General features: G+C 39.4%; 1 protein-coding gene and 2 long non-coding RNA genes across 3 annotated transcripts; all 3 read right to left on the bottom strand.

Moving 5' to 3' along the window:
- Positions 1-764: 764 nt before the first annotated feature.
- Positions 765-13,933, bottom strand: LOC311277431. Its single transcript, XR_014625256.1, has 3 exons — positions 13,160-13,933; positions 11,661-11,757; positions 765-928 (listed from the first exon to the last, which is right to left on the bottom strand). It is a non-coding gene; the product is annotated as an uncharacterized lncRNA (long non-coding RNA).
- Positions 13,934-16,635: 2,702 nt separating this feature from the next.
- On the bottom strand, positions 16,636-24,649 carry myorg (myogenesis regulating glycosidase). The gene is made up of 3 exons (XM_084386591.1): positions 24,078-24,649; positions 21,080-21,566; positions 16,636-20,484 (listed from the first exon to the last, which is right to left on the bottom strand). The coding sequence occupies exons 2-3, from the start codon at positions 21,340-21,342 to the stop codon at positions 18,690-18,692; spliced, it is 2,058 nt and encodes a 685-aa protein (XP_084242717.1). The 5' UTR covers positions 21,343-21,566; positions 24,078-24,649; the 3' UTR covers positions 16,636-18,689.
- Positions 24,650-25,574: 925 nt separating this feature from the next.
- LOC311277506 lies at positions 25,575-26,392 on the bottom strand. The gene is made up of 3 exons (XR_014625272.1): positions 26,272-26,392; positions 25,980-26,133; positions 25,575-25,684 (listed from the first exon to the last, which is right to left on the bottom strand). It is a non-coding gene; the product is annotated as an uncharacterized lncRNA (long non-coding RNA).
- Between the last annotated feature and the right edge of the window lie 273 nt (positions 26,393-26,665).

Here is a 26,665-nt window from a genome sequence, read left to right as displayed (position 1 = left end):
CCCCAAGACAGACTCTTGAGCGTTTCTAAAGATATTTATGACCTTTTTGAACTCGCAAATCACAAAGTGTTAGGTCACAGGGCCATGGACAGGTATCATCTAAATATTCAACATCCCTGGAATTAATTGAGGAAGAAAGTAAGTTCTACAAAAAGGTTATTTGGAAGGCTTACTAAAACACGAGCGTGAAAAGTCGACGGCAACACCCGGCATCTCTCAACAGAGAAGTCCTTTGTGCTGTACAATTTCCATTTTCTCATTTATCTTTTGGATACATCTTGCAGACTGACATGACATTAATGAGCAAAAAATTCTCTAAAACTAATTTGAGCCTCAAAGTTATGGGGGGTTTTATGCTAGATTTAGATAATGATGGAAAACCAGTTTTGAGTGGCACATCAAACTTCCCCTGGCTCATTTGTGCTCAGATCAGCACAGAACTCTCATTAAATGGCTTGCGCGCTGCAGACCGGAGTCTTTCATTGGCACGGGCGGCCAGCAGACAGCCTGGAAAATAGCTGCTCAGAAACTGAGCGAGTGTTGAATTCTGGCAATACTTACTGTCGGAGTCACTCACTTTAACTCTGGAGATGATATGCTTTGCTCTGACACAAATAATGTGTCTGGATTCATGATGGCATGAATAAAGAAACCCTCTCAATGAGGTTTCAATTCATTTACAAAGTATTTGAATTTTCTATTCGCCCTGATTCAACAACATCAAACACGGCCAGTTAATGTGGACCAAAGCCATTGCAAAGTACCTTATCAGCTTTTGATGAAAGTAAGTAGTCATTGAACAGACAAGCACAATCCCACTAGATCATTCCATGCTGAAATCAAACCAGCAACTGTGTTCAGCCAGGGCCAATTTCACCACAAGGACATGATGCACAGTCCCAAATCCTTCACATGCGACCATCTTGTTCTGTGATATGAAAGACAGAAGACATGCACTACTGTTAAATAGTCTGGGGTCAGTAAAATATTTATTTTAAGAAATGGCCCCCAACCCCTTAATCTGTTCCTTCAGAGCCATTTCAATGTCAACAAACAACAGTGAGTTGAAACGTTCAGTATTACAATATATATATTTTTAAAGACAAATACAACAGAGAAAAGAACAATTTAGCCTACTACTAATAATAGCCTACTATACAGAAATTGAATGAAGTGATCAAATGTAAAAAATAAATACAAATAAATAAAAATAAAACATTGAATAGTCTTTACTGTATGATTTAAATGTACATTGATTCTTATTAAAGTTACTAATGTTATTCTGTGAAGAGGAGTGAATGGTTCTCTCGTTTTCTTTTGTTGTTTGATTAACATTAAATGACAAATACAGCAGCTGGTTTATTTGGCTGTTGTCACTTTAATACCAAATGGACAGACATTTTGACATATTTTAGTCCATTTAAGCACACACCCAAAAGCCCAAAGTAGCATGTACTTGTCCGTGTTTCTCTCCATTTCGGACCGCATGGACAGAAAGCCACCTGCTGAACAGAATCTCTTTCGCAGCTCAATACGCTTTTACACGTGACGTTACATGATTCGACTGATTTGGATGTTATGTATGGTGACAGCACACCGCTTTATAGGAAAGGAACGGAAAGCGACATCATGTTTTCATAATCGTTGGAAGACGAAATCAAAAACGAAACTAAAACACAACCCTCATTCTTGACAGCAAGGGGGCCCCCTGGTGGTTCGGGAGCCCTACGCAACTTGCGTACTTCGCGTATAGGGAGGACCGGCACTGAGCATAAGAGTCTTCTTTCAAAAACTTTTTCTTTTTTTTAACTTTTAAACAAAGAAGCCTACATTCCAAAAAGTACATTTCATAGTTCACCCAAAATTTTTTATTCTATCATCATTTACTCACTCGAATGTCATTGGAACAGAAAAGAAGATATTTTGAAGAATGTTTTTGTCGATACACTGTTGTTTTGGATCTCATTGACCTTCATAACATGGCAAAAAATCATTAAAAAAAAGATTATTTTGTGTTTCACAGAAGTTTTTTTTTTGGTGAACTGTTGCCTTTGGCTTGCTCAGTTGGGGATATTCTGGGGATATTTAATTTGATTTTATCAATCAATAAATTCCACTAGAAACAAACCTTGTTGTATTAATTTAATTTAATACTGTGAAGCTGCTTTGATACAATCTGTATTGTGAAAAGCGCTATACAAATATACTTGACTTGAAATATACTTGAACTACTCCTACTTTTGTGAAAAACACCTACCATGATACATAACATGAAATGTTAGCAATAAGAAAATTGCAACAAAAAAAGAAAATTTTATATATATATAATTTTGAATAGTCGTCAAAGGAGAATAATGCTACTTGCCCCCCAGATGATGTAGTTATTGCATCAACCAGCAAGGGCCACCTCATCAGCCAAACCTAGACCCCTAAGGCTTGTCTTCACAGGGACAACAGGTGGGCAACGTTCAGGAAAGGAGGGTGAGATGGATTCTGCTCAATGCAACATGGGCAATGTTGCACAATGGGAGAGGAACTGAGCTTGGAGGCTTGTTCGATATATAATGCAGTCATGGGAACCATAGCAAGATATATAAGCCTCTGGGTGCAAGGTACCATCTCAAAGGTTCAGAAAGCAGATGGATAGGGGGTGGGGTATGCAGGGAGGCCTGGCAGACAGACAGAGAGCTCAGGCTGTCACACACGCAGAGCTGAGTGACAGCCACCAGCGTGCAGGACCAATTGCTACAATATGGCACCTTGGCCTAAGCTATCATGGGCAACCTGGCAGGCCGTTCATCTCTAAGGAGATGTACAGTGAGACAGAACAGTGCCTTTTCTCCATCTTTCCCTTTACACAAAAACATATGCAATCCTAATTGTCCTCCAACTCGAACCTCCATTACCAACTGTGACCACTTATGTATGCTGCACTCTCCCTCACTCAATAAGCAGTTTTAATTATGTTGAGTGAACAAAAGCAAACTACAACAGATGTTTTTGTAGTGTAGCAGGGGTCTGAGTGAGAGCAGGAAATTGAAAGGTGAATAAATCTCTTGAAAACAAACACAAATTACATCAAATGTATTTAAAAAGTGTATTCTTTCAATAAGCTTAATTGGAGAAAACTTTTCAATGCAATTAAATAAAGCTTTTCGAACAAGAAAAAAAGTTCTAGTCTTGTTGTACGAACTTTGTACAGAACATTGGCTGCTGACACACAATTACCAAATGTAAACATAATATTTAATTTTAGCAGAATACTTCATTTAAAAAAAAACTATGAAATTAAATGGAGATGACACTAAGAATGTTAAAAACGTTGTGGTCTGGATCTAATATTTCCATCTGAAATTATCTGTTTATTCTGACAGGTGGAGGAGCCACCATGGATTGAACTTGTTGGTCCAGCACATCCCACAGATGCTCAATTGGATTGAGATCCAGAATTTGGAGACCAGGGCAATACCTTGAACTCTTCATCATGTTCCTCAAACCATTCCTGAACAATGTGTGCAGTGTGCATTATCCTGTTGAAAGAGGCCACTTCCACCAGTAAACACCATTGCACTGAAGGGGTGTACCTGGTCTGCAACAATGTTTCGGTAGGTGGTACGTCAACTTTACATCCACATGAAAGGCCGGACACCGGGTTTCCCAGCAGAACATTGCCCAGAGCATCACACTCCCTCCACCAGCTTGTCCTCGTCCCACAGTGCATCCTGATTTCACCACTTCCCCAGGTAAACAGTGCACACGTACACGGCCGTCCACATGATGTAAAAGAAACCAGGACTCATTGGAGCAGGCGACCATCTTGCACTGCTCCAAGGTCCAGTTCCAGTGTCCATTGTAGGTCTTTTCAAAGGTAGACAGAGGTCATCATAGGCACTCTGTGGATACGCAGCCTATACGCAGCAGAGTGCGATGCACTGTGTTGTGATCCCTTCCTCCCATAACCATCATAAAAATGTTGTGCAACAGTAGACCTTCTGTTGACTCGGACCAGACGGGATAGCCTTTTTTGCTCTTTGTGCATCGCTTAGCCTTGGGTTTTTGGTTTGTTTCTCGGACCACTGTTGGTAAAATCTCACCACTGCTGACTGGGAGCAACCCATAAGCCTTACGTTTCAGAGATACTCTGACTCAGTCACCTTGCCATAACAATTTGGTCCTTGTCAAAGTCGCTCAGATCTTTATTCCTGTCAATTTCTCCTGCATCCAACACACTGTGGATGTTTTGGCTCATCTGTGTGTGTGTGTGTGTGTGTGTGTGTGTGTGTGTGTGTGTGTGTGTGTGTGTGTGTGTGTGTGTGTGTGTGTGTGTGTGTGTGTGTGTGTGTGTGTGTGTGTGTGTGTGTGTGTGTGTATCTAGTGTCGGAATAAACAGCTCCTTTCAAATGATCAATGGAGAAAGATGATTTTTAAAACTAGATAGTGTATTTACGGTGTCTATCAGCAGGAGCTAACCAGGCCATGCTAATCAGCCTAACCCTGACCCCTCGGTGATGCATATAAAGTACAGAATGTACAAACTTCGTATTGAGACCAGAACTTTAATGGTTTCTGAGGGCTTGGAGATGGCACAAAAACTGGCAGAGTGCTATTCTAAAGATTAATGTTGGGCAGGTGGAGTCTTACTGGCACTGTGGTGTTGCTTCTGCCTGTTTATTCACCCTCTGCTTTCAACCAACCTCATCCTCTCCAGCATGTCATTCGTTAAATTTACAGCCATCCACAGAGTCGGTATGCTAATGAGATTTATCCACAGGCTCTTTGGAGGAAACTCCCACATGGTTCATCTTTAGTTTTAATCCCTCTGACAACCGTCATTCCATCAGCATGCGAGTCCCACCCATTGGCTTTTACCTAAAAATAAACAAGGTGGAGAAAGAGGGAGAGAATCAGACAGATGGATGCATGATGGCACGTCATACATTATGGGGTGGGTACCACTGTCCAACCTGTAATAATCAGTTTGCAGACAAGACAGCCATGTTCGGATTTAATCACCTTCACATACTGGCAAAGCAGGAAAAGGGGCAGTCACAATGTGATCTAGCACGTTCTTATTAGATATAATAATAATATAAAAACACAATCTTAGCCATCAGAACGACTGACTCATTCATTAAACTCAGAGTGTTTCCAGAGTGCTTATTAAGGCCTCATCAAATCAGAGTATGCCCACGGAGGGCGCCGTCTCAGTTGAAGGGGGCTGAGAGATGCTCACTCAGTATGCAGCGCTGAATTCATTGCTAAGTCTGTTGCCTTTTATTTTGTGGCTTGCCCATCGATCCCCTGTGCCGCTGAACCTTTGTTTGGCCTGCAAAGCCCGAGACATAAATCAAGGTCTGGCTACAGAAAGTTTCTCCACAGGAAGTGGAAGAGGGAGTGAACTGCATGGGGCTGTAAGGATGGAAACAAAGCAACCACAAGCCATTTTGTGGAATAATACCATCAGCTTTTTATAATGAATATGAAAAACATGCTAGGTGCTCTGACAACATCTAGCGAAAGCTGTGGAATGTCTTCTCATTCCGGTCATATTTCACTGAAATATAAAAAATAAATAATAGTAGTAGTAGTATGATTATTATTATTAATAATAATAATAAATGAATTGTAATTGTTTAAAGTTGTATTTTAAAAATGTATGATCATAAAAAATAATTAAAATCTCAGTTAAATGCGAAAAATATCATTCTTATAAGCGTCATAAAGAAAATTACAATGTATATTAAACTTCATTGTATTTGTTGTACTGATTTTTATATAAAAATTACATTAATTTATGTAAAAACATACTCTAATTAAAATCACTGTTAATAATAATAATAAAGTATTAACAGTCTTTAAAACAGGCTTTATTTTATGAAATGTGACCTGAAAATGATTTGGTGAGAATTATTTATAAAAAGTGGTCTAAAAAGCTCCTTAAAGGAACAGTTTACCCAAAAATGTAGTCACACTTATGTTGTTCTAACTTGTAACGTTGTATCACTTCCGTGGAACACAAAAAGTATAGACATTTTTGAAGACTGTGTTAACTATGCAATGAAAATTATTATTTTTTTAAATGCAAAAGCCCCAAAAAAGTATCATAAGGTGATCATACAACTTGTGCGCTACACACCAGGGGTAGCCACATGATTACTTTCAGGGAGGAACAAACCAAATTTTTAAATAGTATTCACTGAAAAATGACAGAACTATGAACTATTCTTTTAAAAACTTCTGAATATCTACATTTGCTGTTCTAACTTTGGATGGCATGACTACAGACGGCAACAGCAGTAGCAGCACTCACAGAGAGGCCGCACATTTCCCCATTTGCATTGTTTCACGAGCAACCTAAGGCTTTTATCTCCTGGGCACAATCCGCAACACAATTCACCACTGCTGAAGCTCCAGGAGCTATAAAATCACCATTATGGCACAAGTTGAGCTGATAGGAAATTCATTTGAGAAGCACATTAAGTTGGAATGGTATGCATGTGTTCCCTCCCCCCGCAACCCCCTTCCTGGTTATCTTCAGCTTTGCTCTGTAGGAAACTCATTAGCTTCTTGGAAATAAAACTCTGGCACACTTTGTCTCCATTTCTGAGAAAATTAATTAGAGAGAACAGACACCATCGCCGATGTGCCAGCCTCTATTCTGACAGTTGCTCCTTTCCCCCCCTCCCCAAGTATCATTATTTCCTGCTGTTGTTGTCGCTTTAGAAATGCTCTGTGCGTCTAAGGGATTGCGGTATTGATCCACTCAGACCTGTTAAAAAACTCTGGATTAAATTTGCTCGTCTCTGTGTTTGCTGGTCATGCTTTTAAAAAATACTGTTTACTGTGTGAGGGGAGATGGTATTGAATTTTAGTGTCTTGGTAGTATATTGGGCCATTTACACATCGCGCACGCTCCATCTCTTTAACACAGGCGGGCAGAAAATTACATGGGATATCTTGGATCTTTTGTTTATTTATTTATTTATGGGTGTTAACAGAGAAGCTTGCGGCGCTACACAAATTGTGCTACAGCTTATCTTTTTGGTCTGTAATATTCCTTACTGGATACTCCAACTCTATCTGTGAATGCAATACATGTTTTTCCCGTATCGCCAAAACCAATCACATTCCCTCCCTCCTCACCGCGTGTGTGCACTTGTTAACAGATAAGGCCAAACTCCTTCACCAAAGGACAATCATAAAAGGAATAACAGTGTCGTCTAAAAATGCAGATACCATAAAAGTAAGTTCATATTATTAGTATAATGTGATTAAGACATGTTTTTGCATTCAAAAACAGAGCACAACAGAATGAATCTTCATACACCATATATATATATACATACATTATCGTCTAAATTTGGGGCTAGAATTGTTGCATTTTTCCAAATAAATAGATTGAGATTCACAAAAATGTATTGAAATAATGAAAATGAAATTCACAAATAAATAAAATGAGATTTGCGATAACTTTTTTTTTTTTTTTACAAACGTGTTTTATGTCACACAAACAACTCTGCCTGGCATTCATTTGAGAATCGCTGCTTGTGCATTTGTAGATCACAGCACGCATTTGTAGATTAGCATCAAGAGACGTGCAGACAAATCCACAAATAAGTGGACTCCAACAACTGTCTACTCAAGCCAATCTTAATCTATTTATTTGGAATAATGCAACAATTCTGACCCTATATCTAAAAGTTTGGGGTCAGTAAGATACTGAGATATTACTTTCATTCAGCAAGGATACATTTTTCCACACACACAAAAAATCCAAAATTTTAAAAACATAAAAAAAAAAAATCAGTCCAACCTTAGACAGATTCACTCGAATGCCATATGGATTGCTGTGAACCCAGTCACAGTCTTATATTTATATATACAGGAAAAAGAACAAACAATATAGACATCTTCTGTAATGTCTATTCAACGCCTCACCCACCTGCACACATAATTTTAAATCATTTATGTTTTGAGAGAATACAGTATATTGATGTATGTGATTCACTGACAAAGTGTGTTTTTAGTATTGGTAGCTTTGACAAACCTTTTAAATGCCCGTTGACTGTCCTCAGCTTCTCTTTATTGTTGTCCTCTTTTCTCACTCTTGATTGAGGGCGGAGTAGGTTATTGAACTCTGGGTAAAACACCAGAGGGACTTGACGCCCTCTTGTAGGAGAGGTGATTGGGAGGTGTTTTTTTCCAGCGGGTGCAGGTCGAGAGGAGCAGCATCTCGGTGATATAAAACATTGATCAGCATTGATTTTGTGTGTCTGCGAGTGCACCGCCCTCTCCGTCTCTACTCGCTCGCCTCCTTCTTCCTGTCTTTCAGGCTAAGCTATGAAACGATGTTTACTCCACGGTTTCTTAGTAGGCGGCATTTTATCTGAACAGAAGATGGTGGAAAAATCTATACAATAGATAAATAGAAGAAGAAAAATGTAACCTTCTTAGGGAATGAAGGAAGAAGAGGGAACCAGGGACAAAGAGAGGGAAGAAAATAAAACTGGTCCATTTTCTTCCTCGTGCCACAAGGCGTGCAAGTGTCCTCTTAGCATCGGTCTGCAATTCATCCTGCAGAATGTATGAGTTCCATCAACACCATCCTAAACAAGACATTAATCAAAACTGGACTTCAACTGAATGTCTACTGCTAAACACGCAGTGGTTTTCAAGTTGCAGTGGTCTTCTAACGTTGTCTTAAAGTCAACATCAGGAATTGACTGGATTGTGAAAAGAGGAGCCAGAGGAGAGGAGGTGTTGATGTAAGATTATAGACTTTTTTTTCTGAAACCACAAGGAACCTTGAATATATGTCCTACTGAACAACTTTATATAGTTAAACTTCATCGTTGTAAAAACTCTTGAATCTTTTCAACTGGACTCTGATGGAGGCTGGCTAGAAGCCCCAGGGGAATCTGAGTTTGAGACCCAGGGTTACAGCCATGCTTTTGCATTCTACAAGCACAGAAAATCTGAAGTTGTATTTCATTTCTCACTCTTGCGTAGCTATTAAATCCTGCGCTCTGGATTTTTTTTCTGCAAGTTCAGGCAAAGGTGACGCAATGTTAAGAGAGTCAGCGAGGGCATCGGCGCCTTGCTGCAGAGCTCGGGCGCCTGGCCTTAGGGCCCCGACCAATCGCTAGTGAGGCATGGAGGCCACAGTGCTGAAAATCCCATCAAGCCGCAGTTCCAGGTCCACGCGCAAGAAAGATGAAGCATGCTAGCTCATCAGGGGACACTGCCAAGCCCTGATGCCTCTCCTCTTCTTGTCCCCCACCCCAAAACTCTCTCTACCTCTCTTTCGCATTCACTTCTCACCACTTCCCTTCAGGGAGAGTGTTGCAAGGCCAACAAGCCGGAACCCCATGCGCTAGCCTCAGGGGCTGTTGCTCGCTTGTTGAATAAAGGAGCTGACTAGCTGATTGATAGACCTGCACCAGTCCATGCCCCTTGCACGTTTCCTGGATCACTGCTTTAAATAAGAATCCTTTGCCGGGCGGCCCGGTTTCAGCATTCGTTAAATCTGGTTCTTGATGGATGGCACCAATTTTCTGCCAAACCCGGACGAGCCACCTAAGCATCCCCCTTTCCATTCTCTGCCTCAGGTAAATCCCCCAGAGCCAGAGTGAACAGGAGTATTCTAAAATGGTATCAATCACACCAAAGGCCACTCTGCCATGGAGCAATGTTTCAATTATACCTCCCGCTCCCTTCCGACTATATCGCCCTGTCCCGACACCCCCGTTGTGCCCTCCGGCCAAAGCTGAGAGCTCTCCGTCTCCCTGGCAACAGGAGCCTCTTTATCTCTTTTAATTCATTTCAGGGTTATTTATAAGCAACTCTATCATCCCCCCAAGGGTTGTACCAACCCCAGAGCTGACAGATGCTGCCAAAGCTAGAGTAAGCCGCTCTTGCCTGCTAGCACACCACTCGGTCCGAAAGATATCGTCTGGAGCCCACTGGGCCCTGAGCTTTGTCAGTCTGGCGCGATGGGAGACAGACGGGTGAGAAAAGTTAAGCAGGTGCAAGCCCATAGTCTCTGGTGCGTCAGGGTCATTTGTTACCCAGCAAGGACAGACAAGTTCCCCTCAGACACGACTCGGCAGATGGGAGGTCACTCTTGCGAAGGCGGGAAACCTTCAACTGAGAGCGGTTTTAGCAGCCCTGCAATTTTACAAGTCTGACCATATCAAACACATAAACTGGATAGTGAATCATCAGGATGACCAATTCTGGAATTGACAGCTTATTCAACACAGCTTTTGCTCTTAAAGGGACAGTTCACCTAAAAAAAACTAAAATTAAAGGGATGAAAATTAAATTTGTCATGTCATCATTTACTCTCACGTCGATCTAAAGAAATCAAAGATTTCACTCACTACATTCCACAACAGTCTGTTCCACCAAAACTTTGTTTAAATAAGTTTATAAAAGGATTATAAAACAAATCAATATGAATCGAGCAGTTTCATCCAAGTCCTCTGAAGAAACAATCACTTAAAATGAAGGACGAAAGTCATATGGGTTTGGAACGTCATGAGAATTTTCATTTTCAGGTGAACTAACCTTTTACGCAGAAAGTAATTCATTAATAACCTTCTCTGCCTAAGCTCATCTCATTCAAGTTTGTGTACCTTTAAACACCATTGGTTCTTATGCATTTCATGACCAATTGAGAAGATTCTATCTTTTCCCCACATAAAGCTGGCTTCAAGACTTGGGAAAATAAGCAAAAGTCATATGTGCCAGAGTTATGGTACTTTAGTTGAGTTTGGCAGCCTCTGGAACAACATGGACATACTTCCAAGGATCTCTTTTATGGTCTACAGAAAATAAAGAAAATCATATTAGTTTAGTTAAGTGTGAGAGCAAGTAAATTATAATATTTTAAGTTCTGTGTGAGCCATGCCTTAATTATAGCACACGGCCAGACTTAATTAAATTGCATCAGTAGATCTGTGCCTCTGGTTGTTATGAGAAATTAAATGCTCCCCACCCCACCATCTGCATCTACCTAAAAATGAATAAAAAGGTATATTTACTTGAAAGATTTATACTCCACCATCGAAAATAAAAAGAAAATGTTATCCATTCAGTCAAATAAATTCCCCGCTTTTACATCAGTGTAATTCTGAATGTCATAAAATTTTATAATTAATGAAACAGTCCGCCATCTTTCTCCATTGCTCCCTTGGCTAATCAATGTCACATTCAATAAGCACCCATTTATGACATTTTGAAAGTTTCAGCTTCAGAAATTGCAGCTAATTTTTCTCAATCTCCTCATTTTTTCAGACACTGATTTTGAGAGGCATCGCAGTTGGTGAACCAGAGTTTTACTTCGGCACAGTTCATAAAGTATGACATTACTCAAGGTCAAGTAGCACTCGGAGCAGCCAAGGTCCTGTTTCCAGCAGTAACCCCCTCCTCCCATTGCTTAGTTTCAAAGCTTAACATGCTCGGCCATCAGAACAGCTGGGTTCTCAAACATGAATGGTCCACTGTGGAGATCCTGCCTATTATCAGTCTCATTAAATAGCCCCGTCTTTATGATCTCCTTCCGGCCATGACTATCGATTCAAAATTCAACACTAAATGAAGTTAGATCAATGCATATTTCATTAAATCATCAACCCTTAACCAGAACTTAAGTTTACCTTTCACACGAGGCCCGGCATGCGTCATCGCTCAGGGAACTTGTGGATATGTGATGCTAAATGTGGCATGTCTGCCACAAGGGATCTTCATCTTCAACTGTGAAGCAAGAAAAAGGAAGTCTAATAAAAGCATGCTTTTAACCACTCAAGTATTTCAGAAAGAGTGCATGTATGGAAATGGTTTAGCAGGGCCACAGGTGCTCTAAAGTATCTCCACACAGAAGTTATCATTTAATGTACCATTCCACCAGATGAGCTTTTTAGATAGTGATACTCAGTTTTCATTAGCTTGAGGATATCTGCTCATTTCTTTTATTTGCTATGCACAACCGAATGTTCATTGATTTTGAAATAAAGAACAAAATTATTGCCACAATTTGGAGATTTCCACTATTCCCCTACGGTGGGTAAGCTGCTGTCTCTGCCTGGCCAAGCTAGTTAGACTGGTCTGCTTTGATGGTTTTACAAGGTTTTTGGGCACTTTTGGGCTAACCGGTCTATGGCCTATATCTAGTTTAAACTGTTGTTTTCAGCACACACTGGCACTTCTAACTCCATATGGCACAAACGCAAAGCACCTAATTAAGACAATTTAAACGTATCACAACCATTTGTTTTCAGTAACTGACATATTCTCAAGAGAAACGTGCTATTCAATTAAATATTAACTAAACAATGAAACAAAACCTAATAGAATGCCTAAACAACTATTGGTACTGACTAAATGTCATTCAGGAGTGTAGCAAATTGAAGTTAAGATGAAACAGAAGTGACCGATCTTTTCTTCCGTATTGGTGTTGTACACTACATCAGAATAAAATGAATTGTTGGAAAAAAAGAGACTCAGTTCATCGGTTGTTTAAGTGACAAAATGATTAGAGCAGTCCGGCATACTGTACGTCACCAGAGAGAAGTCTGACATTTCACCATATTATTGAGTTACGACATTGATTAAATTACAAGGTCGAAAATAAAAAATAATAATGCATGATGATGAATCACTTACAATTTAATTAACAATCTGCATTTGGAAAATAAATTAATTTTCATTTCACTAAACACTTAAAAGTATTTTAAGTAAAAATGGTCAATAGTCTTTTGCCTATTCTAGGCAATTTTGATGTCATGTTGACTTAAAGGTCAGTTTAGACAGATAGACATTTATGGGACATGATATGAAAGCAATTTTGTTTATGGGGGAAACAAGGATAAGTTGTCACTCTCAAAACTCTCATATTGTACATACATATATAAATATTGCATATATACAGGAGCTTAAAACCCCATATTTGCTTCTCTGACAGCATACAAACTCAAAGGTTTGAAGCCAAAACTGCAGTTGGACCAGCCAGCACACAATCTGGTTCCATTCCTTTTCATAAACCACAATACAACAAGTGGACTTTTAGACATCTGATCACTGGTTCCTCCCAGGAAGACTAGTAGTATGGTATCAGGGGGTTGGGGGGAGTTGGGTACACACACAGCCAGATACACACCTGCGAGTGGAGCCGATGGGCTTGATTCACCCTGGCACAAAAACAGAACAACTGGCGGGGCTCTTCTGCAGATGGGCACGCAGGTGGGCATAAGGCAGGGCAGGGGGCCTCTGCCAGGTTTGTGTCGTCCTTGTAGCTCGGAGTAGGTGCACTTCTTTTTTTCCAGTTGATCACATCTGGGCTGAGGTCCACAATGCTTTCAAAAAGGGAATCAATGTGAAGCTGTACTGCCCCCTAAAGGAGCTTCATGTAACTGCATGGTACTAGCAAACACTATATTAGGCTATATTTCTCCACGCAAACTTTACGCATCCAAATACCTTGAACTTAGAGAAGAATTTATACAGCTCCACAGCAAACAAATCCATTTATAGCTGATGAAAAAGATATGAATGCACAGTTGGAGTAAATACTGAACAGATTTCGTCTAACAGGTCATTCCATCACCAAGCGGTGGAACGAGAGCTTCAATTGGGTCTAAATGAGAACAGCCGCGTTGTTTGTTGTTTTTGGGCACAAGTGCGCTTACTCACAATGTGTCACCATGAGTCATTGAGCTTCTGCTGGTATAAACAACAGCCGCGCAAAAACAAAACTATTTGTCAGTGACGAACGCGATGGCACGTTATCAAACGCCAAAGCTTATCGCAGACTCCGCCCACTTCGTTAAAAGGACCCTCTCACGACGCGTTACACCTAATTTCAAACAATATTAGCACGCTGTCTTTAGACCCAAAAACTTTATCATTGTAGACGGGCAAAGCCACAAACAGCATTGATTTCTGAGGAATGGAATACAGACAGCTAATCGATATGAGTGTGTGTCTTCTGCAGGCCGTGAGTGCAAATCAATGTCGGGGAGACGTCATTGACAGGCAAAGTAAACCTGCTCTAAAGCACAGTTAGTGGTTACCGCCAACATTTTAGAAGGGGCACATGTTGTCAAAATCAATTTGGTAAAAAAAAACACACGAACACTCACATTCACAACAAATTGCTTATTTTAAGCATTGGACCTTTGATTTAGATCTAACAGATCAAGGGGTTAGATCAGTTTCAACATTTAACGAGACTTTCATCAAAATATAGGCTATCTGTATTGCGCATGAGGGTGAGATATGAGGGTGAGTAAATCATGATAGAAATTACATTTTTGGGTGAACTATCCCTTCAAGTAAACGTTCATGCTGTTAAATAGCCTACTATTTTACTTTTGTAATGTGCATTTCAAAGGGAAATGGAATATTCAATGCAAGATGATGCAGGGCGGGACTTAATTTTATCCTGAGGCATCATGCCCCTGTTTTTTTTAGGGGGCAGCACTGGTTTTCCTGGTTCACCTGGAGCCCTAGGCAAGACAAGACGTGACCAGAAGATAAAATACTTTATTAACTTGGCAGTTCTTAAAATTAGTTTGTAGCGGGGTTGTATGTTTAGCAGCAAATTATAAGCGGCTCGATTGGACTGAGCTCATTTAAATATGTAAATGTACGATTCGCATGTCTGTTTTTTTAAACAATCATGCGACTTAAAGGGATAGTTCACCCCAAAATGTAAATTTTGTCATCACTTACTCACCTTAGACTTAGAGTTTTGTTGACTCACCCAGTCTTTTGTGTTTTGTTGAACAAAAAATTATTTTAAAGAATGTTGGTAATGAAACAGTTGACGGCACCCACTGACTACCATTGTAGGAAAAAATACTTTGGAAGTCAATGGCTACCTTCAACTGTCTGGTTACCAACATTCTTCAAAATATCTTCTTTTGTGTTCAACAGAAGAAATAAACTCATACAGGTTTGAAAACACATAAGGGTTGAGTAAGTGATGACAATTTAAATTTTTGGGTGAACTATCCCTTTAATTATCAAGATGCATTTAAAATCAACATGGTTTTAAAAAAATCTGAGGGGTCAAGTAGGATTTTGTTTATCCATCGGAAATCGATTGAAGTGTGACAAGTAGTCTCAAATGTATTGGATATGAGAAAAATTAAATGAGAGGAAATTTTTTATTTTTTTGTAAGCGTTTGCGTTCTCTCACAAATGTTTTGCATTCCCCTGAGTTCTTTGCAAGTGAGCACAGTTTCTCTGATGAACGCAAAATGTTTGCAAGAGAACACATAATGAGTGAATTTCTTTCCTTATATTCTTTTCCTTCACCATGTCCCTTTAGGGGCTTTGTACAAATGATAGGTAGTTGGAGCAGAAAGATTAAAAGAAATAAGAGTGCTTGGAGACGTCAACTGAAAAGGAAACTTGCTTCAGAGGAGGAGCAAGTTATTATATTTTGATGACATTATGAAGACAAAATGTTTCTTCTTTGCACCAATGTATCGTGCACATCAAATCCAGAAACATTCAATAAAAAAGACAGCTTCTTTTATAATTATATGATTCAACTTTATGAAATATGTTTAAGTATTCATTGCATTATCTAATATATATATATATATATAAGCCACAACAGAAAAAAACCTCTAAATTCTTTTAATGTGGTATTGTGTTGTAAGTCTCGTCCAAGGAATGGGCCAAACAGATTACTGTCAGGGCACCCTTGGTCTTTGCCCTTTCCTGCTCATCAAATCACTACTCAACCTCTGTCCCAAACTCAACTAAATGATTTATTGATCCAGGGCAACCTCCATATAACCTGTAAATTACCTCAACACTGTGTCATTATCTACCAATGATGAGCAGGGCCCAAAAACCCAAGAAGATGCCTCTCAGGAGAGACTTCTTTCAATGCCGGACCAAAGTCTGATTCAAACTTTGATCAGGCTTAACCTGCTTTGCAATAATTACTATTCCTGTGAGAGACTAGAGGAGGCTGGAGGTTCAATGAATCCATGGACCCATGACCGCCCTGCCTGAAAGCCTCGTTTGAACTTAGCGAAGAGATGCGGCCCAATCCGCCAGTAAGGAAAATGAAATGGAGACTAGGCAAAGCGGCACTCATACTGCTCCGTAACCTGTGGACTAAATGATCAGTCACCGTCTTATGTTTATCATGGCACACGCATACATGCAATTAAAAGACATACTGAAGCGTGTAGATGAAGATTTACATGTCACAAAAAATTCAAATAAAACATCTTGCACTTGATTATACTTGGAAACTTAACGCATTACAATTTTAGTGACAAAGTCAACAAAACCATGCCATAAACGTTATTAACTTTTTCATTTACTGTCCACAAATTAGAAACACGATGGAAATCCATACTAAGATACACAGAGGGCTGAGGCTAGCAGAACTAACTGCATAATACCAAATAAACTAAACTAATAACCACTGGAAAGACGAGCCAAAATTGTATCGTATCAGTGCCAAAATCCATGTGCTGCATGTGCTGATAGTCCAGCAACACTATCAAATGGGAAAATAGTGAACTGAATAGAGTGGGTGGTACAATTTGTGGGGCAGTACAATTAATGCAGAGGAGAAAGTACAATTAATAACTCATAACTCTTGAGAGAGGTCAAAAGTTTAATGGTACCATTTTACTTCAATATCAGCCTAATTATATTCAGAAAAAAATACTGAAATAAAAGTACAGGATTTTCTTGTCATGCCAACACATTTCACAAGCTTAAAAGTGGAGGACTAGAAAAGCAGGTGAACACTGCCCTCCTGTGACACTCTGGAGAACAATACTTTCAGGGCAGCTGGTCAAAAAATTCAAAACAATTCTGAGAGATGATTACATTTAGCATGGCTTTACCGAGACATATGAAACTCAAAATAAAATGTAAATTCTGCCCAGTCATGCCTGAACTCAAATAAGCACTGGTTTAAACAACACAAATGTATATGCACAAAATGAATAAATAGTTTCATTCACTGACATGTTTAAAAATAAAATAAAACATTAGTGTATTAGTCACACACACACACACACACAGTCTATGAGATGTACAAAGAAAGCATCTTTGCTTCTGGAAATGTATATGTTCATACAATCAGTTTTTACAAAAAAAAAAAAAAAAAGCATGAAATTCCAGTCTGATGAAAGCTGACAGTGGTTTTGCTCTGGTGAGTTTCTGTAACATCAGCAGTCTACAGTCTGACTGGGTCAACCAGGGGCCCACACTGTCAGGGGTCTTTCAACAAGATGTCCTCAGGGTAGAATCCACAAGAACATAGTCCCAGCGAAGAAAATTACCCAAAACAGAAGACATCTCTCTACAAGTAAGTTTTTAAAATACCATGAAGCAACAACTCTAAACTGTTATTTGAGGTACACAAGTTCTGGAAAGGCAGCTGCCACATGTCTACGTACTCTGCAGCTTCTTTTAGATCAGACATACTGCTTGACAGATTCATCGTTTCACCGGAGTGTATGAGTGCGCTTTTGCAGTTGTGTGGGAAGAGCTAAAAATAAGCTTGAAGGTCGTAGATTAGAGAAAGCTTGCGGTGCGAGTCGATTGCCGGCATGCTGGAAGAGCGTTAAACAAACACAACAAACACAAAGGTGACCCTTGCGCAGCAAAAAATATAATCTGATAAAGATTAACTGACTAAGCTATTAGCATTGTGCCATTATTGCAAAACAAAAAATTGTCAGCACAACATAATCAGAACAAGATGAGCAGCACACTTTCAATTTAATATAAACAGGAAAACTAAATTCTGTATTATGCGGCAGGAAACTTTTGTGTAAATGTGGCAGTAATGGAGTAATGCTTGACCAAGGCCTGTTGGTGATGTATTTGGCACTACATGATAAAATAGTAACAGTAGAGCAAAAAAAAAGACTGCTGGCCATTTCCAAAGCAGCCACAGACACCCATTACTCATACATAATTCTAATGTGATTATTAGTATGGCAGAATATGTGCAAAAAAATCATGCACAGCCTAAGTTTACTGTAGTGTATATATATATATATATATATATATATATATATATATATATATATATATATATATATATATGGGTTGCAGAATTGGGATTGCTTGCGGTTAAAAGCCATACATTAATGCTATGCATTTGCAAAATCGTACATTTCAGAGAAATCAACTGATTCGCTCTGCAGACAACATTAGAAAGTAATTCAGAGTACGCCTTGTAAGATGAAGGCTTTTGTGCATAAGTTTCCCTTTTTAAAAATGCAGATGAGAGAACATGAAGCATACATTGTGCAAAATTACCCGTCACAGCCCCTCAATAAATCCTTAACATCCTTAAAATTGGTTCATATTTGGCCACATGCATATCAATGCTTCATTCCTTTAAGGTTTTGTGCCAGTCTTTTGAAGACATTCACTGTTTAAATGCAAGGCACGTATTAAGACATTAGCCTCAGATATGTAATGCATGTTTAACAAATGGTGCTTAACGATCATATCCAAGCTGATGAAGAATCATAAATGTGCAACTGGGACCTTGCTTCTTAAATTGTCCTCTTTTACATTGTAGAATTTAAACCCTGGAAAAATAACTTTAGCTAATTCCCTGAAAAGAAAAATCAACTTCAAACACTTTAAATGGAAGACATGCTCGAAACTCCAGATGCTTCCCATAAGTGTCACTGAACCCATTCAAAGTAAGCAATTTCATCAAGATCAACTGGATAATCTGTTAGATGTATTGGCTCTTTGTTGTCATATCGTTCTCCTTTGTAACTTTTCCAGCGTCCGGCTGGTAAGTAGATATCCCTTTCTTGCTTGCCCGGCTCCAGGACTGGTGCCACCATCAGGTCATCTCCTATCAGAAACTGTGAGTCAACTCTATAAGCCGTTTCATCACTGGTGGCAATCCACCATAATGGGCGAATTATGGGGTCCCCGGTGTCCAGAACTTCTCCAGCCAGTTCTATGACCCTGGGAGCCACAAGTGTCTCGTGTAGCTCAGTGAACCGTTGAGCGATAGCCACCACCTCATCATCGTACTCCCATGGAGGAATGGAGAACTGCATGGAGGGCATGAAAGCAGACAGCTCCAGCCACCGAATATAGAGCTCACGGTCTGGTAGCTTGCCGTTTCCATCTGTACGGTTAGGATAGGCATTGCCTCCAATCATGTCTGGCAAGATGAACTGGTAGCCCAGGATGCTGATGGTGAGGACGGTTGGGATCAGGGACTTCAGGCCAAGTTCGTAGCCCCACACGGAGTCCCGGTCGATCGGACGGAAGAAACAGGAGATGTTCTGAGAGCCGTAGCCAGACCGGAGCTCAGCACGCTCGTTGAAAGGGATGGCCATTTCGGTGTAGCGGCGAGTGAAGGTGCTTGGGTCAGGGAGGTGGGCTCGGGTTCTGAACTGCCAGGGCAAGTAGTTGGTCTCGCCTGCATCCAACTTGAAGGAGGAAATGGCGTATTTTTGGCGTAAAGAGCGAAGCTGAGCCGTGAACCAGTTGCGAGCTTCTGGATTGGTAAAATCTAGGATTCCACCAATGCCATTCCACCACTTAACCAAGGCAGGAAGTTGGCCTGTCGGCTCCATCACGAACAGGCCTTTCTCTACACATGTCCCGAAATTAGCAGAATCATAATTCACAAAGGGATGTGTCCACAGGGATACTAGGATGCCATCTGCCTTGAGCTTTTGAAACATGGCAGAAGCATTTGGGAACTTTTGTGTGTCAAACTCAAACTCCCCATACTGACTGGAGTAACGATCATCAAGTTCTAAGTGGCTACAGTTAAAACCATATTTGCGTATGTTCTCTGCATAAGTTAAAAACTTTTCCTGGGTGATGTTAGTCTTGTGTAAAGCCCAGGTCGACCATATTGGGTGCCGGAACATTTCTTTGGCGGGAACTTTGTTAGGTTTGGGGAAGTATCGGCGAACCATGACCTTGTGGATGGAGGTCACATCTGGGCCCACGCAGACTCTGTAACTAAGTTCAGCATAGGGAGGTCTTCCAGGTGCAGGTTTGTACGGACTGTCCTGATACCGTGCCTGGAAGTACATGGTTTTCTCTGTATCATTCCAGCCCAGGTGGAAAGGCACAGAGTCATTGATCTTAATGGCAGTTGCATTGGATGAGAGCCAGTAGCGTTCCAGGATGCCACCAAAGTCATGGCGATTGGAGTACACGTCACTGGTGACAAAAGGTTTGGGTGCCTGCTGACCCGAGATGGCAATAGGCCAATGCTGAACCGCAGTCTCAGCACCACCATACCAGTATGATTCATTGTAGGACATGGCATGTTCCACTGGCCGATCCGACTCCAGCTCTTCCCAACGCACACGGTAACACACCACTGTCTCCTTTGGCTTCACTGTCATAATGAAGAAGTTCACCTTGCCAGCAAACGAACGAGAGCAGCGAAGGATCACATCCTCCTTTGAGCAGGAGTCTAGATCAAGTGTACCAGACCTGAAATCAGCAAGCATAAATAAATTTCCTTTAGGTTTATATTTGTCACGTTATAAAAAAAAAAAGAAGAAGAGCTTTTATAAGTGGAAAAATGTATACTGAATTTAGTTATCAATAAACTTATTTACACTCAGACAGATTGTGCAGTGTACAGAGACGACCCAAAATAAAATAAATCATTTATCATACTAAATACATATACAAAAATATATGTAAAATTGTTTGAAAAATATATTTAAAATCTTTTGAAAACAATGATTTCATGCATTGAAGTTGTACATTTTTTTTTATTACTTTTTACTTGACAGAACATGTTTGTTTGTTTTGAGTTATTAAATTACCTTTTTTTTTTAAGTTTTTTCAAACATTTTTTAAACCCATTTGAAACCAGCAGGAATGCTGTGCCAATTTGGCACGCATGTTTTAAATTATTATTTTTTCAAGACTTAAAGGACACCTATTTTACTTGTGTCTGCTATCAGAACATTTTGGGTCACAACCCACCAGTTGAGAACCACTGGACTACAACATTTCTTTCTGTGAAGATTTTTTATGGTATCAGAAGAATATAAGCACCATGTCGATGCATACTGACCTGAAGCCCATCTTCAAGACAATCCCCCCAGCCTGGTTGCGGATGAGAAAGCCATCCTTATTGAGATCAAGCAATTCTGTCTTCAGCAGGTCAGCTTTACGTAGGGAGGCAATATAGTAACACCATGCAGTCACTGCTGCAATCACTAGAACCACACCAATAACTCCAGCCCCGACCAGAGGCCGACTGTCCTTGTTCATCTTCTTGATGGACACACCATCCGTGATCGTTCCTCCTGCGCCTCCTGGTACTACTTGGTACATTCTGAGTCTTAGTTTTTTATTAATTCACAGTTAAAACGTTGTATAGATGACGTTTAATTGATAACCTCAAGGCTTAAATGTTATATGCACTAAAATAGATATCATTTGGAAGACTTATGTAAGAAACTGAAGAGGAGATAACCAAAGTGGATATCTTGCTAAATCTTGCTAAATATCCATTTTTCCTTGTAGCATTTTCCTCTTGTTCTTTATCCTTTATGAGCCTGAGGGGAAAGGAGTGGCAAAGAGTGTCAATGTAAAAGGTTGAAACGAAGTCCAAACATCAATCTACTTGTCATGCAGATATAGGAATCACAGTACAAACCCCAGTATTAAGTATTCAGAAAACACTATAGCTTTAGCTTTGATATCGGCCTGAATTGGTCTGTTGGGAGGTAAAGGCATAAACAAAAGCAGTTTATTCATGCTGCCAAGGTTTCTCGCAGTGGCAGTGTGTGAATTGACTGCACCAGAGGACAACACAAGGGCCTCCGGGTCTGCAGTATGCAACGCCACACCTGCAGAATTTTGAGACTAGCTAAGTGCCACCAGACACACTTGGTTCAAATGAAAAGCACAGTTAACGGACAATGTTTTCTACTGAAGAAAGACCTAGAACTGCTAATTCAGATGGTCTCGCATTCTGTTTTTGAGGGATATGTACAACACACTGATAAGGCGCAACAGTGACTGCACTCTTTTTCAAGGGCCTTCATTCTGGAAGCATCTCATTTTGTCAATAGTCACTAAATTTGAATTAAATCAAAGATATGAATCACAACGTTACAACATTTGAGAAATAAAAAGGTTGTACTTCTAATAATGAAATTATATACTTATCCCATGAAGCACTGTGAATGATGAAGCCAAATCAAATCACAAATAATGGTACAATATTAAGTTATTCTCTATAAATTATTGATAAGAAATATAATGCATTATATATTTGAAGTTTATATAGTTGTGTGAGGGTGTAAGGAGACTGACTCAATGTTTTTTGCAATGATTTATGGAAGTGGGCTGTCACTTTTGAGCCTTTTGCTACGAACATTTCCTTGGTAAGATTAACTTTGTTAAGTTGATTTGATTGGCAGATCGCTTTTTATGATTGTGGGTAGCAGGGGTGTGCAGGCCCAATGAAACGGAAGTAGTGTCAGATCTTTTCTTCCATATTGTGACGTACATCTGATTATCAAAAAAGAAAAAATGTGGGACAGGGACTTGGTGCTTTGTATCGGTTGTTGATTGGATTTTGGTATGTGGGCATTGCAATAAAAAGTGGAGGCAGATGAACGTGTGCTCGCAGGGGCACGGGTTTAGCGGACTAAGTCCTGCGTACGTCACCAGAAAGAAGTTGCAGAGAACTGCACCAAAAGAAGCAGTTATAGCATTTTGATTAAAAATTACATGAAAGAATCATGCACAATAACATCTAGGCCTATACGATGCAAATATCATCAATTTTGCATTTCTAATTTAAAATCAACAAGTAGGTTGCCTAGTGGCTAGTATAACTAGAATGACTAGTGGCTAGACTAGTATAAGCTGTGGCAACAATGTTTTAACGGGGATGAAATTGGAAGATGTGACAGTACAAAACTTCTCCAAAATATCAAAAATAATATCAACACTAATAAAATATAATTTAAAATATTCTCTAAATTAAATTAAAAAAATTCAAATGATTATACAGAATTATATTCATGGTAGGTCTGTCTTGCAAAGTGTACACGTTGTGTTGTTGTAAATCGAATTATTTTTGATTTTTGCTTCTAGAATGGACTGTTCTGCTCTGTTCAGAACTGCTGATTATGCACATGTTCACTGGTAACAAGAGGCATGTGATTCTCTGACAACAGTCACTTCAGTTCTTCCCTAAATGAAAGAAGATCTTGCAAAAGATCTTGCTTGACTGAAAAAAAAAGAGTGAACATTTGACAACTAATAGAAATGTTTAACAAGAATACTTTGCCAGGCAAATGATTAAATGTAGGCTAATGGTTAAACACCGCTGAATTGTGACACAGTGTTGCAGAAGTCTATCTTGACAAGAAAACATTGGAGGGATGAAGCAATCGTGTTCTCTCACACAGCACTCAAATAAACAACATTTTTCTTATTCAGAACATGCGGCAGCGTGCGGCTTAAAAAAACAAAACAGGTTCTTCGATCTCTTACACCCTGAATTTATTCCAAATAGAGACTCAAACAGGGCGCTGAATGTACATACATGGACATATAAATAGGTCCGAGAGTTGTATCAGTCAACTTTCACTAAAATAGCCACAGCACTAGAAACAACAAGAATAATATTGGCTGAGTGAGCTGTTAAAGATATTTGCATGCTCGTTTTAATAACTCAGGAAAATAATATGAGAGCTAAGCACGCAGATATTACATGGGTCAAAGTGTAACAAGTTCTAATGTAGTAGCCACTACAACAACATTGAAATAGGTCTAAAACTCCTTAAATTATCCCATTATTATAGGAAAACGGCACAAAAAATAAATAATAATAATAATAATAAATAAATAAATAAAACGTTTTAACAAAACAGTTCGGTATTTTATCACATAAGGGTAGATGTGAAACAACAAGACAGTCAATGGTCGATTTATCAGGCAAAGGGGTGTCGACTCTAAAACACACGCAGGACCTAAATTCGTCGGGTGACAGGACGAATTTGCTATTTAAATGCCTAAACATTTCTATTTACATGGTATAGCATACTTACCAGCTTGAGTAGGCTACTGTAGGTTTCGTGTGCTGTTTCCTTTCACGAACGATTCAAGACGCTGAACTCCGTGTCTTGTTATGGGAGGAGTTTATTGGGCGACTCGCTGTTCACACAAACTCTGCAACTCTGGGAAATTGAGTTTTACTCAGCGAATGAGAAAGTGTGAATATTGCGGTTTGCTTTTGTCTGGCTGTCAGCCGCTGAACATAGAAGATAGTTGTTTGTGAAAAAACAACAGTCATAATTTGTGAGTGTTTGTTTTTATTAGTCTACCACGCAATTACCTGTTTTCTGTCAATCTCTTACAAAAAAAAAACTACAAAACAAATCCCGCCAAATACCAGTTACTACAACTACTACTTTAAAATGAAAACACTGCTTTATATTAATATGTGGATCATCCTTTGATTTGCATATTGTGTACAAATATTTTGCCTATTTTATGAAAAAGAGTTTTCTACCACTAGTCCTACCACTAGAATTGGCCCCCAAAAAAACTAAAAACTAAAAAAATCTTGACTGATCCAAGCAGGTAGAATGACCTGCCTAACTCAAGAAACGGCTCATTACTTTAATGCTAAAACTTACCATTCTACATATCTATTTAAAAAAGACTGGGGTCACACTCACAGCACTATTGTTGGCTTGATTGTTTCTATTGCTTACCTCACTTGTAAGTCGCTTTAGATAAAAGTGTCTTAGACATAGACTTCTTTATTGTCATTGTAACAGAGTCACAACGAAATTCTCTGTGACCCAATCCAGTTTGCAGCATATAAAAACAACAATTCTGGCAAACATTAAAATGGCAAACAACAAATGGTCTGCTAAATGATTAAAGTTCAAGCTTACATTGTCGAATTTACATTGTATGCAAATGGTTACCGTGGTAATGTTTGTAAAGCAAAAACAAGCACTTAGTGGGCACATCATAAATGTAGTTTATTTGTCATGCACAACATCCAAAAATACATTTTACAGTCATTTGAATGAAGTTGCACCCAAGCATATTTTACCAGGCAGGATCTCCAAACACGTAACGTACCTCAATAATACACTGTAAAATGACATTATCAAACTGAGAGAGAGAAAAAAACATTATAAAAAATGCACAAACACTGGCTTTTAGTAGTGCTTAGCTTCGGAAACAAACTCTGGGTGGATGATGTAGTGTCCAACTTTATATGGCTTCACCACATGGAAACAGCTGTGTCCTTCACTGCAAACCAAAACATCTCGATTTAAGAAGGATAATCTCAGACATTCAAATGCATTGACAACTGAGCCATGTTTATGCTGAAACACATTTACAGCTTAGCAGAATGAAAGATTAAATTACAATTTTCAAGATTACATTGAATTATATGTCTGAAAGATCAGGCCTATATCAGATCAGTGTGTGTGCGTGTACATATATATGTAATATATACATATATATATATATATATATATAATTGGGAATAAAATACCTGCAATCAGCAGTGGACTTTGAGCGTGGTCTTCTGTGATGATGGGTAACCTGGTGTTTGAAGGGTTTTAAAGATGGCATGATGTCCATCTGTTGGTTCCAAGCCGATCTGATACGATCTGTGTCTGAATATTTCCTGAATACAAAGAAGAAATTACCCTAAGCCGTATGCAAGATATGAAGATAACTTATTTGAGGACAAAATCATAGCATGATCAGTTCAGAAATTGATAGTATATTCAGAGAAAACACACATATCAGGTATGCAATGCATTGGATTGCATTTTACTTTTAAAGACACAGTGCTGCGATACAGGGTAATATCTTGTTTATTCAGATGCATAAAGTAAAGTCATGAAATAGCATTTAAGTTAAACTAAAACTATTTATGCAATGCCCATGCATATGAAATATGATTGCAAAAGCTTTACCCTTGTGTGTTTGTTGCATGAGCAAAGTTGGTTTGTTGTGGTTTGAGAAGCCAGGCAGCAGGTGGCAGTGTACAAACTGCAGAGGAGACCTCATTTCGTTTGGAATCACTTTGCGATGAGCTCTGCATCGTTGGTTGGTGTCCTGTCTGCTCGTCTTGAGGGCAATGATAATAGTTTTTCAGTTATATTATATACAAATATATTTTATATATTAGTCTGAAGCTGGTGCTGTGCAACTGATATACTACACTGATTTGCTCAACCTCAGCTGACACAAAATGCATTGGTATACCTGGATACTGGATAGATATGTGTCTGACTGGAGGTAGAAAAGAGGTTGGAGGAGCTGTCATCTGAAAGTGTTTCCTTGAGCCATATCCTGTCTGCAGCATTCTTGGCATCAGGAAGTCCTGGGTGGCAAAGGGATTCAGAAACCAATCCTAAGTGGCACTTAATAGCCTGTAACACTGATCCCGAAGAGGTTAGATTGTTTTGCTAACATAGTGAGAGTCGATCCCAACCTCTGATCCCTGTTCAGTGGTTTGGAAACAGTGTAATCGGAGCCTCCTGTACAAAGCCCCCTACATGTAGGTTGTTTTGCAGAATCAAGCGGCTACAATGTTCCCAGGCCTGGTGAATTATTAATGATTTGTCAAGTCAGTTAATTGAAAAATGTTGGTTGTTGT

This window comes from Rutilus rutilus (assembly GCF_951802725.1).
Source record: "Rutilus rutilus genome assembly, chromosome: 18".
NCBI lineage: Eukaryota > Metazoa > Chordata > Actinopteri > Cypriniformes > Leuciscidae > Rutilus > Rutilus rutilus.
This window is presented reverse-complemented; position numbering and strand designations above follow the sequence as displayed.